Source organism: Pempheris klunzingeri, chromosome 12 (genome assembly GCF_042242105.1).
Source record: "Pempheris klunzingeri isolate RE-2024b chromosome 12, fPemKlu1.hap1, whole genome shotgun sequence".
Lineage (NCBI taxonomy): Eukaryota > Metazoa > Chordata > Actinopteri > Acropomatiformes > Pempheridae > Pempheris > Pempheris klunzingeri.
The window spans coordinates 19,732,943-19,746,440 of NC_092023.1; the positions used below are offsets into that span (position 1 = coordinate 19,732,943).

The 13,498-nt window shown below is 42.3% G+C and overlaps 1 protein-coding gene across 2 annotated transcripts; it reads left to right on the forward strand.

Annotated features, from left to right (window-relative positions):
* Positions 1-208: 208 nt before the first annotated feature.
* On the forward strand, positions 209-13,368 carry inpp5f (inositol polyphosphate-5-phosphatase F). Of its 2 annotated transcripts, XM_070841176.1 has the most exons (21): positions 209-670; positions 2,318-2,398; positions 2,864-3,000; positions 3,716-3,844; positions 4,074-4,241; positions 4,363-4,419; positions 4,652-4,850; positions 5,097-5,276; positions 5,553-5,620; positions 6,177-6,301; positions 6,409-6,486; positions 6,659-6,779; positions 7,515-7,643; positions 7,897-8,014; positions 8,103-8,301; positions 8,406-8,477; positions 8,559-8,632; positions 8,827-8,955; positions 9,077-9,164; positions 9,301-10,372; positions 12,891-13,368. In XM_070841176.1, exons 1-21 carry the CDS (start codon positions 574-576, stop codon positions 13,008-13,010), a joined length of 3,441 nt encoding a protein of 1,146 aa, XP_070697277.1. In that variant the 5' UTR covers positions 209-573; the 3' UTR covers positions 13,011-13,368. The 2 variants fall into 2 exon arrangements, with proteins under 2 accessions (XP_070697277.1, XP_070697278.1); XM_070841177.1 differs by lacking the exon at positions 12,891-13,368 and having other exon boundaries at positions 4,056-4,241; positions 9,301-11,138.
* Positions 13,369-13,498: the final 130 nt, after the last annotated feature.

Below are 13,498 nucleotides of genomic sequence, written 5' to 3' on the forward strand. Positions count from 1 at the left end.
ATGTTATGGAAACCAAAATAACCCTTAGATAATTGTGTTTTTGGCTGTATTGTCTCGTGTTCAGCATCTGAGCACATGTACTGGGTTACTGTCCACCTGTGAGGTGTGTGTGTGTGTGTGATCAGTACCTGTACACTGGGGGTGACGGCACAGGTCACGTGTTATTGTTTGGGGCAGGAAACAGTCAGTGACGTCTTGAACGGCACACGGCAGCTGCCGGGACATCTTTTCACTCATTGAAGTGCATTTGCCTCCTATCTGTCCAGCATGACTGTGGGAAGCGGTGGTTCTCCAGTAGGAAGGACATTTGGTTGTCAGCATGCGGTAATTAAGGACAAAGAAGTGGAATAAACCAGTCCGACACGGATCCAGCTGCTGCTGCTGCTGCTAGCTCGCTAGGCAGCTAGCCGCCGTAGCTCACAGCCTGTGGGGATCGAGCTAACTGTGACAGTAGCTAGCCAGTCGCTCTCTGGCTAGCCGCAGTTAACCTCCAAGACGTGGAAGTTGGTAATTACCTGTACCTGGCTGCTTAGCCAGCTAGTTACCCACTTTTGTGTAACGTAAAGGGACAAAATGGAGCTGTTCCAAGCCAAAGACGACTACATTCTTCAGAGCGGGGACCGAGCTCTGTGGTGCAGCCGAAAAGACGGGACCATGACCGTCAGACCTGGTACGTACTGGACGACAGCCTTCTCCGCTGCAGCCGGCCATTTACCTGGAAATAACACTTGGCGTTATTAGCTATGACCTATGTGAAATAGAAGCTATGTCCGTGTTGGCCTGTCTGGAGCTGACTAAACCTTATTTCACTCATGTTTTGTGTCGTCGTGTAACCAAAACACCTCCTTTACTCTAATGTCTCTGTCGGTCGTCTCTGAATGAATCGTTGTCCTGATCATTTAACCGCTCTGAATTCTCCTGCTGCATCAAACTAAACACAGAAACTGTTGGATTCCTCAGTCTTTAACTCACCGTCCCAGCTTTCATTCCGGCAGTGCCAACACCCCAAACACACTCCAAACTACTTTGCTTCTTGTGTTACACACTAATGGGTAAATATGACTCTTCAGCTCCTCGTACAGCACCGTGGGTGAAAACAACAGAACTTATTTGACTCAACAGATGTACTATTCTAATATAGTAGGTTATTAGAAAACTATTAACCACTTTAATGTATAAGAGCATGAAGGCACAATAAATACAGATTGAACCAGCATGTAATGCGTGACTGAAATGTGGGAAGCAGATTGGTCACCCTGCAGAAGTGAGTAACATTACTGCTGCTGAGCTCAGGGCTGTGAGGAAAAATGTGCCCATGGCTTCAGATGAGCTGACATACCAGACTGTGGATTGTGTGAGAGTTACACTTTCTCAGCTGAAGTGAACTAAAAGAGAAGTTTCATTAGCAGGCAGTGCATGTTATCCTGTGTGTCAGCTGAAGTTGTATGGCTGGGCAGCCATCCTGAACAGGTTTTTAGTTGCACCACTGTTTCATTATTCAATTGGAAAAAAGGGTTTCCACTCCTCACTGGGTTTCCACTCCGCTCTCAAGCACACAGTAAAGTGTCTCCACGATATTACACATTCTGGTTAAAGTTGTGCTACTATTTATGATTATTATGTATGCTAGTTTGTCTGTGAGACCCTTCCAGCAGGGCCCTCACAGCTAGTTCCCCCGGTACATGTGGTTTTCTGGCCGGTGGAACAGGAAGTGTCATTGTCTGAGGCTGCCTAGAGTTGCCGTTCTCCACCCTTAGCCCCACCCTTCACATTTTTCTAATTTTCTCCACTATGATGTTTAATCCGTCACCAATGCTAAGCGTTCCAGTTTTCCCCATTAGTCACCGAGTTTGCGCATGACTGACTTTAAACTTGGCCTGGCATTTGAGCTTTCTTCAATACATTTACACTCTCTTCAGTAAAATGAAGTGTAACAGCTGTTCACAACAACTGACCTATAAGATCCACCCAGATGTACCCCTCTGTCTGTGGGTTGTAATGGCATTTAAACCCACCTGTAATGTCTAGGCCATGTTTTTGAGTGTTTGAGGTTAAGTGCATGGTAACAGGAAATCGCACAACTGTGTCTGTTTTTAGTTACCTTCTGTTTGGTTAACTCGTAGGTTCAGCTCCTAGTCTGAATATTTAGCTGTGTCTGACAGAAAAGACGCCCATGCCCACACCCTCCAAGAGATAGCTTGTGGCCCTGTACATGCACGTGTAATTGTTGATCCTGTCTGCTTCTCTAATGCGTATCTTGCTGAGCTGTCATGCTTCACCACTGTTCTGATGTTTCCTCTCCATGTTGTAATTTCAGCAACAGACCTGTTGTTGGCTTGGAATCCAGTGTGTTTGGGTTTGGTGGAAGGTGTCATTGGAAAGATACAGCTTCACACAGGTATGTGGAGAATGAAACGTCGTCGTTGCCAGTATTTTCCATCTGTGCACACGAGACACTTGAGCCACCAAATCATCCAGTGCTTAGTTTGTTTCTTAGTCTTGAGGAAAAGTGTGAAAAATGGTGTAAAAGTACTTTGAAATGTGTAGTTTCAAAGACAAGTCAGCTGATGGTGATGATTCAAATTCATGATAAAAAAGGATATTGTTGATGGCTTGCCTCTGTGAGCCCTGGAGTAGGAAGATTGAGATTGTACATTATACCCTTCGCCAAAAAATATATGGACAATTATATTATTCTGATAATTCATATAGATTAACATGGTTTGAATATTTATTTACCAGATGTCTTGTGTTGCCTTAATAAAAAATCTGCGCTTGCGTGCAGCTGCTTTCTTCACACCTCTCAGGATGTGAGGAATTCTGTACCCATGACGCATCTCACTCTTCTTTCTCCATTTGGCAGATCTTCCTCTCGGCCTCGTATTAATCCGCCAGAAAGCGCTGGTGGGCCAATTACCGGGCAACCACAAAGTCTACAAGATCACAAAGATAGCTGTTATTCCTCTGTCTGACGAAGAGCCTCAGGAGCTTGAGCTTGAGGTATGTTTACCAATACTGTAATGACACACGGGAGGCAGTGTTGATGTACCTGATGTTTTAATTATTGCAATCAGCCCCCCCCCACTGACAATCACTGTGACTGTGCTTGTGAGAAATTGTTATTTAATGTACCCAAGAATACCCTCTATGCGCGAGTGTGTGATTCATCTCTGATGGGCTGACAGTGATGCAAAATGAGTTGTAGATGTTTATTTTTGTTTTATTAAAAGATCAGTTTTATTTTCACCCACACATTCAGAGTGAAAACTTCATGCAGACATAAAATCAGTAGATCAGTAGATTGTAAAGGAAGTTGAATATTGCTAAGATTTCAGTCTTTCAGGGGAGCTTCATGGATGGTGAGACAGAATATTTTCAAGTGAGTAATTAAGGAGGACACTGCTTGTTCCTGGATAGGCTTTTAGACCCCATCCTGTCATACAATGTCCTTGTACTACAGAATGATCATCCCACTCCTTTTGTGCTTAGGAATCCTATAGATCATTGTAGCTGTTAGGTTGTTTACTGCGTTAGTTTATGAAATTGTGAACTGTATTTTTTTGTATTGTTTGTTTGTAGTAAATAGTAATAAATATTTTCTGTATTTGGTGTTTTGAAAAATTCAATGTGGTACCAAACTCTGTTATAAATATCACTATCATGTTTATGAGATTTGTAAAATTGCATACATTTAATTGAGGATCCTGTTTTTCAGCTCTGTAAGAAGCATCACTTTGGAATCGACAAACCAGAGAAACTGGCCCAGTCTCCAGATGAGTCAAAGTTCTTGATGAAAACTTTTAGCCAGATCAAATCGAATGTGGCCGTGCCCATCAAGAAAAAGGTATTGCTTTTTTGTTGTACACTTGACAAAAATGTATTCTGCCATCTTCAAACTGACACGTTACTTGTCTTTAGACTTTTCTTTATTTGATCCCCCATAGGGGGAAATTTGTCCTGTCTTTCGAACTTTTAAAGGGTTGAAGCTCTATAAGGATTTTGCTTTCTTTACTTTGTCAGCTTATTGCTCTTTTCTGTCCACCCACCCAATCCAGTATTCCCCTGCTTTCCAGGTCAAGGAAAACAAAGAAAAAGAACGTCTGGAGAGGCGGCTGCTGGATGAGCTGTACAAGATCTTTATGGACTCGGACTCCTTCTACTACAGCATGACCTACGACCTGACAAATACTGTGCAGCGCCAGGGAGACTCGGATAAGTCCGGCTTACCCCTATGGAAACAGGTCTGGAGAAAAACACATCTCACATCTTGTTGGGCTTGTTGCCTCATTTTCTTTTACACAGTTTACTTATTTTTTCACAAAACAGCATTCATGTCTGACTTATTTTTATTCTTTTTCAAAGGTGGATGACCGTTTCTTCTGGAATAAACACATGATCCAAGACCTCATCGACCTTCAGGTCAGCTAATTGGTGTTTCTCTCACTGTAGAATTAAATGAATACATACGGTTAGCTCAAAGTATGTATGTATGTATGTATGTGATGATAATTACCAGAGCCCCATCAGAAGACTAGGAAAATACTAGATAGGTTATCTACTCTGGAAACTTAGTGCGTGCAAAGTGCTTCTTTATCAACCTTGTTCTTGTCTTGCTGATTTTTTTTTTTCTTTTACTTTTTGCATCCTCCAGGTGCCAGAGGTGGACTTCTGGGTGATACCAATCATCCAGGGCTTTGTACAGGTGGAGGAACTGGTGGTAAACTACAATGAGACGTCCGATGAGGAGAGGAGCAGCCCTGAAACCCCACCACAGGAGGTCACCTGTGTTGATGACATCCATCCCCGCTTCACTGTGGCTCTGATCTCCAGACGTAGTCGCCACCGCGCAGGTACGGCTATGGCGGCTACTGTCAGCTTAGCCTTAGGGGAGGTCATGCCTGAGCTCTGACTCAGCCCAAATCTATGCTTTATGCTGTATAGTTAGGACACATTTTTACCTCACATCCACATAGGTTTCCATCCACTAAAGGCTTTGAATAACTTTGTTGACCGTTTAGTCTTTATTCTCTGCAAGTGAAGCGTGATCTGTGATATAAATAATCTGAACAATGTTGATGCATTCTCCTTGCCCAAAGGAATGCGGTACAAGCGCAGAGGAGTGGATACTGATGGCCGTGTGGCTAACTATGTGGAGACAGAGCAGTTGATCCACGTGCACAGCCACACTCTGTCCTTTGTGCAGACACGTGGCTCAGTGCCTGTCTTCTGGAGTCAGGCGGGTTACCGCTACAATCCCCGGCCACGCTTAGAGAAAGGTCAGTGGAACTACATAATCTTAGCATACAGTATTATAGAGGGGGTTTCTGAGAGGTTTTCTTTTAGTATGGTGGACTTTGTATTTGACTGGTATTTGGGAGAAATTATAGATTGGACATGGGGAATTTGCTGTATCTTCAGGTGAATTTTAAAACCTCCTCAGTTCTGTCCAAAGTTATAAAGATGTAAAAGCTTTCAAACTAGTTCTCCTCATGTCTTCATCCAGATTGAATTACATGGAAATCATTTGCATGCATATTTTTCTGATATTTCAGGAGAGAAGGAGACCATGTCTTACTTTGCTGCTCACTTTGAGGAACAGCTTAAACTCTACAAGACCCAGGTGGGTTTGCTTTGCCAGAGTGCATGCTGGGTATGTGCTTAACATAGTTATTGACTTCATGCATGCATCAGTCTGGTGTTAGGATTGTTGTTGAATTTGTCACCACTGTGGTTATTCTGTCACTTGTGGCTTCATATAGCATGAATGATCTGACTCAGGTTCTAGTGTGTGAACGACCATAACGCTTCATGTGCTACCTAAGAATGATTCTAGTTTAGAAAATTTCCACCAATTCCTGACTAGAACTGGGGAAATCTTTTACCACGGTCATCTTTTTGTTTTAAAAAAAAAAAAGAAAAGTCAGTTTGTAAATGTGTTTAGGCAGGTTTTTGAGATTGTATTAAAGTGTGTGTAGTCATGTCATTTAAGCTTTTAGTTGCTACACTGTTAGCCTTTTAAAGATTGCAAGCAAATGTCAGCCTTATCTTTGTGACAAGGTGCCATTGAAAGTGCTCTTGTCCTTCCTGAAACATTTCGCATCTCAGTGTGTTTCCACAGGAAAGGTTTAGAGGGGCATAAAATGTTACATGACAGCCGTGTTTTTCGCCCTCTTCAGGTCATCATTAACCTAGTGGATCAAAGTGGACGGGAGAAGCTAATTGGTGATGCTTATCTGAAGCAAGTCCTGCTTTACAACAACCAGAATCTCACATATGTTTCATTTGACTTCCATGAGCACTGGTAAGAGAAACACTTATGTCACTTATTCACAAATGTAGTTGTAAGAATCTGTTTTCCACTATCATTCATTTACTTCCTCTTTATGCTTTCCATATCCTGTTTCTTAGCCGAGGTATGAAGTTTGAGAACGTGCAAATACTGACTGATGCGATCTCTGATATCATCACTGACATGAAGTGGGCGTGGTAAGTGTTTTTTACATTTTCTGAGAAGTGCTTGATGCATGATTCGTTTTGGTAGACAACAATTATGAACCACTCGTAGGCCATAGTGCATGTTAGTAATCCAGTTTGTTACTGGGCTAAAGATTGTTGTCCTATTAACGCATCCTGCTATGAACGTATCTTCATCTGTCAGGGTGGATCAGGCCGGAGTCATCTGCAAGCAGGAGGGTATCTTCAGAGTCAACTGTATGGACTGTCTCGACAGGACCAACGTGGTCCAGGCTGCTATTGCTCGGGTGGTGATGGAGCAACAGGTGAGATCTGTTCTTCTACAGAAGTTTCATTACACTTGTTGATATACAGGTCTGCTATGTCTTGTAGGTGCTGCTTACTAAATGTTAGTGATTTATTATTTCCTGTATCAGTGACCTTTTAGACTGAATGCTACGTTGTTCCTCATTAAACTTGTGTCCAGATAAATAAACTTAACAGAGTCCATTGTGCCCATAAAATTAACCCTTACTCCTGAGGTAAGGAATAGCACTAATTAAAGTTATTAAGGGAAAATACACATTTATACCAGCAATACCATCGCCATTAACGTCATTGATTTATTTTATATGACTGCTTTCTAAAACTGAGATTTAAAAAAAGTGTAAGCGTGATTCACATGAACATGAATCCCTCTGTGTGTCAGTTTTTAGGTAGTTTACTTTGTGTTTATACAACAGATACGTGACATCCGCATATATTTGCTCATCAAGTCATAGACAAATAGTAGATGTTTGATGTACTTGGAGCACGAGAGCAGATCTTCAGTGTGCACCAACACGATGACGGTTTATACATCCAAAATCAGCTTTCTAGAAACCCAACAACTCCACGACATTTATCTTGTATTACATTTAATGAGCAATTACAAGTTTAAACTGAGCAGTTTAGAAAAGTGGATATACAGTAGGCTGATCTTCGTAACTGAAATGTAAATTGAAAAACAGACATTGTCATGTACTCCCAGTTTTAAGAAAATGTCCCTTGTCTTCCTGCAGCTGAAGAAACTGGGTGTGATGCCTCCAGAGCAGCCTCTGCCTCTCAAGTGCTACAGGATTTATCAGATCATGTGGGCGAACAATGGAGACACCATCAGCAGACAGTACGCAGGCACAGCAGCACTCAAGGTAACGTCATTGTCTTTGTTTACAGGTTCATAATCTGTGTTTGCTTCAATAAACAGCTGTGTTTAGTCAGTAACAGTCAGTTGTTTAGCGGATAGTTTAAGTTATTTAAGCTCATAAATCAGCTGAGCTTAGAGTATTTCAGTAAATGAAAGACATCAAAATGACACTTAGAAATGGACTGAAGTTAAAGACAGCCATAATTCAAAGTTATGTCAGAAGGTGTTTTTAACAGACACGTCTTGATCTATTTTAGGGAGATTTTACAAGGACGGGGGAGAGGAAGCTGGCTGGTGTGATGAAGGATGGCGTGAACTCGGCCAACCGCTACTATCTGAACCGCTTTAGGGATGCTTACAGACAAGCTGTCATCGGTACGGAAAAGCGACAGATATAATGTGTGTATCCGTAACCGTGTTGTCCCTTGATTGACTCCTCTGAATCCTCTGCCTCTCCCTGCAGACCTAATGATGGGGCTGCCAGTAACGGAGGACCTGTACTCCATCTTCAGTAAGGAAAAGGAACATGAAGAGAAAGAGAAAGAGAGCCAGAGGGGAGCACAGGAGCAGGTCAGCCTCCTGCTGCAGACCTACATGCAGCTTTTGCTGCCGGATGACGAGAAGTTTCATGGAGGTTGGGCCCTCATCAATTGTGACATGAGGTCAGTGGCCAACTCCTCTGTCTTGTTGCTTATTTACTTTATACGTTAAATAGATCAGTAGTTTCTGAAGCTCTTTTTGTGATAAGACTGTTATTTCCCACCAGCCTCGTTGATGCAACCAACAAAGACGTGGATGTGCTGCTGCTTCTGTCTGACAAAGCCTATTACATTGCTTAGTAAGTCTGACTTTAAATTTACCAACATTTTTCTTAAAAAATGTTGTAAGTTCACTTATGTTTGCATTCATTTTCTTGTAGCTACGACGAAGAAGCAGATAAAGTCAACCAATACCAGCGGCTCAATTTAGAGGGTTTGGAAAAGATTGAAATTGGTAAGAAGTTAGACTAAAAGGAGAAGTGAGGGTTCTTGAACACTCACTGAGTCACCAACACTTCCCAAAAGTGTGCTTAACAGTTTTAACAGTTTCTCAGTAACCTTTCAGCAACATCTCTGCTGAGTATGACTCATGCAAGGAAAGCACATCACTGATATAAGTTGAGTTATAAGTTGTGTTTCCTTTTGCAGGTCCAGAGCCGACTCTGTTTGGGAAGCCAAAGTTCTGCTGCATGCGTTTGCATTACAGGAATGAAGAGACCAGCGGATACTTTCACACACTGAGAGCAGCAACACGAAACCCTGAGGATGATGGAAAAGGTAGGATGTCATTTTTTTTTTGTTTAAATGGCCAGACAAGTAATCTTTTTAGATAATAAACTCTGCTTATACCGGTTGATACTTATGTTGTGATGTTGTATATGTGTGTGATATATTTCAGACACATTGCAATGCATAGCTGAGATGCTGCGCATAACTAAACAGGCCACAGGGCTGGACCTGATTGTGGTTGAAAAGAAGCTGGAGAGGTGAGTTCTGATTTGTCGTCATTAAGATGATGAGGATTCATCTTTGTCTCTATTTCACATATTTATACTGTATGAAATGAAGATAAACATTTTCAACTTTTAACCAATGACAAGAGCGGTTGTGTCTGTGTTCCAGGCGGCAGAGTAAACCTCACGAAGATACAATGGGCATCCAGAACAAACCTGCTGACCAGGTCCAGGGCAGCTCTGGTCTGGCACAGGGCAAAAGTTTCCTCCTCAACAAATTCTCCTCTCTCAATCAGAAAGTCAAACAGACCAAGACAAACGTAAACATTGGTCCCTTCAAGCCCCTTGGGAGGCTGGGAAACTTCCCTAAGCCTGATGTAACAGTCAATTTCCTAAAGCCAACTATGCACGTCAACCTGTGGAAGTCGGACAGCAGCTTGGAGACAACAGACAACAACCCTGGCACAGGAGCCCTAAAAGATATCGGTGACGAGCACTCTGAAATCTCAGATGACTCTGACTCCTATAATTCTGATCCAGAGCACCCGTGTTCTGGTTCTTTAGAAAACGTGGACTATGTGCTTCCCAGCTGCGGCATTGTAGCATCAAACCCACGGCTGGGTAGTCGCTCCCAGTCAATCGGTAGTGTGGAGCTTAATATTCCCTCTGTCATCCGGGTCACTGGCTGTGACGGAAAGCAGGAAAGCCCCTCTCAAGTCAGTGATGACAAGTCCCCAGGTGCTGCCTCGGTGGCTGAAGAAGCCATTCTGATTGACTTTGGTACTCCCATTGATGCCTACTGCCACCAGTTTGTCCAGGATGCACAGACCAAACCTGTTGTGGTGTTTGGAGAGCAGCCGCCAGCTGCCGCCCCCCAACCCAACCCTGTGGTGCCTGCGCAGACTAAGACCCCAGCAGACTTAGACAAGCAGCCAAGCTCTGAGCCGCAGCATCAGCATCAGCAGGAGGAGCCCCAGCTCCCCAGGCCATCCCAGCTAGACGTGGGGTCCACTACCTCCAGTTCCAACCTCCTCTCTGTCCAGAAGCCCAGCTCTGCGGCCTCAGGAGGCTCTCAGAGGAGTCTGAGCTCACAGTTGGAGGGCAGCCTCGGCCCTTCGCCTGCCGACAGCAACGGCAGCCGAGTGGTGTCCCCCTTTGCCAAGATCAAGAGCTCCATGGTCCAGGTGGCCAGCCTCACCCAGGCAGGACTCACCCAGGGCATCAACTTTGCTGTGGCAAAGGTACAGAAGAGCCCGGAGCCAGATACTATCAATGAAGCCCAAGAAAACGAGTTGAAGGCAATGTTTACACAGTGCCAGACCAGGATCATTCAGATCTAGTGCTTTCCTTGTAGCAGGATTCTGTTGTCAAGCGTTGTGTAGAAACTTCCTGTACGGTAGCAGTAGCAAAAGCTTGCACATAGCGTCAGTACTTGGCCAAGAAATGCACTCTTAAATTTGTTCTTTAGTTAAACTTGCCCATATTAATGATGACTCGTGTACAGAACCTACAAATCTATAATTAAGCCCGGTATGACAGCGACCATGTTTACATGCACATTATTGTGGTGTCCGTTAACCCTTAAGAGAGCGCTGATTGTCTGGTTCAGTTTTTTGATGTAAGGGTTTAGCTCCTGTCCCTTTTGCCATGCACCCTTGCTCACTGATTGATAACAATGTCAGGCGTCCTCTCTTTTGTGATTTAATAATAAGTTGTCATCAATATATGCCCTCCCTACTGAAATTGCAATGATTTCATTTAAGATGTAAATGTCTCAGAATATCAGTACTTAATACTTAGGCTGACTATAAAGATTACACATGGTAAATAGCATCTGGGGAATCTTATATTTCCATGAGTTAGTGAAAGTTGTCTACAGTGGAACATTTGAGCAAAATGTAAATCCAAATCCTAAATCACTCCAGAAATACTGCTACTAATGTAAATTGTTCTTTATGTACAGTTTTCTTATAAAATTTTAAGGAACCTTTGCCCAATAAGAGCCAAATAATTAAGACACGAGGAAGATATTCAGGTTTTTAAGATGTTTTAAGCTGCCAGAGAGGTATGCAGAGCATTTCTGTGCATGTAAACATGTCACTATCCTTAGTCTGAAAAGTTCTTTTACCCACAGTGCTTGCATGTGAGGTTAATGGTAACAACTGATTTTGACAAGGCAGTTAAACATTAGCTGCATGTTGTAAGACCGGCTCTGACTCTATCATGTACTGTATGTCATCCTGTATGTGCAGGTCACTTATTGGCGTTGGTGTGATATAGACCTCGTAATAACCTTCAATTTGTAACAGTTGTTGTAGAATCTGACCAAATATCCTTTGTGATGCTCAGAGGACACGTCTGTGTGAACTATTACCCTTTGTATAGCTGTCAGAAACTAGCCAGACGACATACTGTACGTAGTTATCCGATGTAATATCAGTGTTGTCAAGTGTAACCTAGAAGATAAACCGTTATAGAAATAATGACTACACAAGACCTTAGTAAGAGTATCCTGGTTGTCGATATGTACAGTGAGTAGTATATGTTTTATCTGTTCCCCGAGTAGAGCCTTCCCTTACGCTTTTTGTATTGATGTAGGGTGGCAGTTTAATATGCTCAAAGAGGTATGAGGACTATATTTTGGAAAGAACGCCCAGCACTATTATTGCTTATCAAGGATAACGAGAAAACTGCTGGTTGGAGTTGTTTTTGATAGACATGTATTGAAATAACTATTCTGCTAATGGTTGTACGAATTAACTACGAGGGTTTGTTTGAACTTGAGTCCTCGGTCAGCGTTGTGCAGTGACGTCGCATGTTTGACAAAGGAGAGTAGCATATAGTAGATATATATGCAATTGCACCCACCCAATTATTAGAAACAGTGACGCTTTATGCACTCCCCAAACCGAAAGCATATTTGCCTTAACAGGGAATCGAAGTGGGATTATGTATATCAGGTATTTATGGCAAAATCTACCTTTTTAAGTCCATTCTAACATGTCTATACATTTGGTGTACTGTGTAAACGATCATGTTCAGGGTTACTGTGTGTCATCAGGCTTTATCTTGGGATATTTCATCCACTGGCACATACATTGTCCATGGGAATGAGCAGGTTTTGTAAACAGTGTGCTGGTTGTGTGTATGAACTGTACAGTCTGTGTGAATTAGAGCATCCCTGCTGCTGCTGCTGCTGGTATTTAGGAGCGCCCGCCTCAGAGCCCGAGTTATATTTATGTGCTATTAAGCTACAAACATTGTTATATTGTACATGTTTTTGCGTTAAACCTCAAGAAGTGAGGTTTTGCATCATTAGTCTCCTGTTAAACCTTACAGTGATAACGAGGTCATCTCTCACATGACCTCGTTGCAGACTCCACATTATAACGAACCATCTTATTCCACTGCTGTGTACGTTTGTGTCTATCTGTGATAGCTAATGATCTGGTTTGCTTGGGGCTGAATTATCCCAAGATAAAGAGTCACGCATTTCATATTTTGTTACGTTTGTCTGGTTTTTCTGCATTCAGCTTGGTCACCAGCAGATAAGATGCAGGATATGTGTACATTTTATCTAACTATAATTATGTTAAGTGGGACTGTAGGCTGATTTGTGGGTGCTACATTATATAGTTATTGAACCTGCTGATAGTGTGTGGTGCTGCCAAAGCTTTAAGGTAATAGCTGTAATGCAAAGTTTTAATGCAGAGGATAAAAGTTTAGTGTTTTTTTGTTTGTTTTTTTAACTTCCTTCAGGATTGCAAACACTGGAGCAGTTCTCAAGCAGAGCAGAAACGTATTCTGTCCTTAACTGGCTGTATTAAGCTATATGGAACAGTGATCCTCAACATTCCTGATAGTGACCACAATGCTTGAGTGTTGGTGTCTGGTTTTTTTATGCAAAAGATGGCAGTTAAATTTGATCTTGTATTTGCTGGGTGAGATTTTTCTCCTTTCCTTTTGTTTTACACCGAGTGCTTTTGCAGCCACCGCTTCATTTGTTGTCTGGGGTTGTCCTCCCCTCCCATTCGGACCCCAGACAGTGACAAATTATCATGTGACTAGAGGTCTTTAAGCATTTGACTTGCACTGTTTAAGCACATTTTCTTACATTAGCACCATTCCATCTGAATGTCTCTGGTCATGTCTTTCCGCGTTACCAACTGACTGTTGTCATTGTTTTCCACAGTGTACTGAGATTGTATTGTATATTAAAGTATCCTATTTATTCTTATCCTCTTTGGGTGTTACTTGATTTAAAAAAAAGTACACTGTACACTTTTTGTTTAGGAAGATATACCATTGGAATAAAAATGAGTGAAAGTGTTGCATGAGGTTTATTGTCAGATCCGTTAACAGGAAGT

Coding starts and splice junctions, on each gene's coding strand:
- inpp5f (XM_070841176.1), top strand. CDS start 574: ATGGAGCTGTTCCAAGCCAAAGACGACTACATTCTTCAGAGCGGGGAC. Junction 4,851..5,096: donor ACGTAGTCGCCACCGCGCAG/GTACGGCTATGG, acceptor CCTTGCCCAAAG/GAATGCGGTACAAGCGCAGA. Junction 9,165..9,300: donor GTTGAAAAGAAGCTGGAGAG/GTGAGTTCTGAT, acceptor TCTGTGTTCCAG/GCGGCAGAGTAAACCTCACG.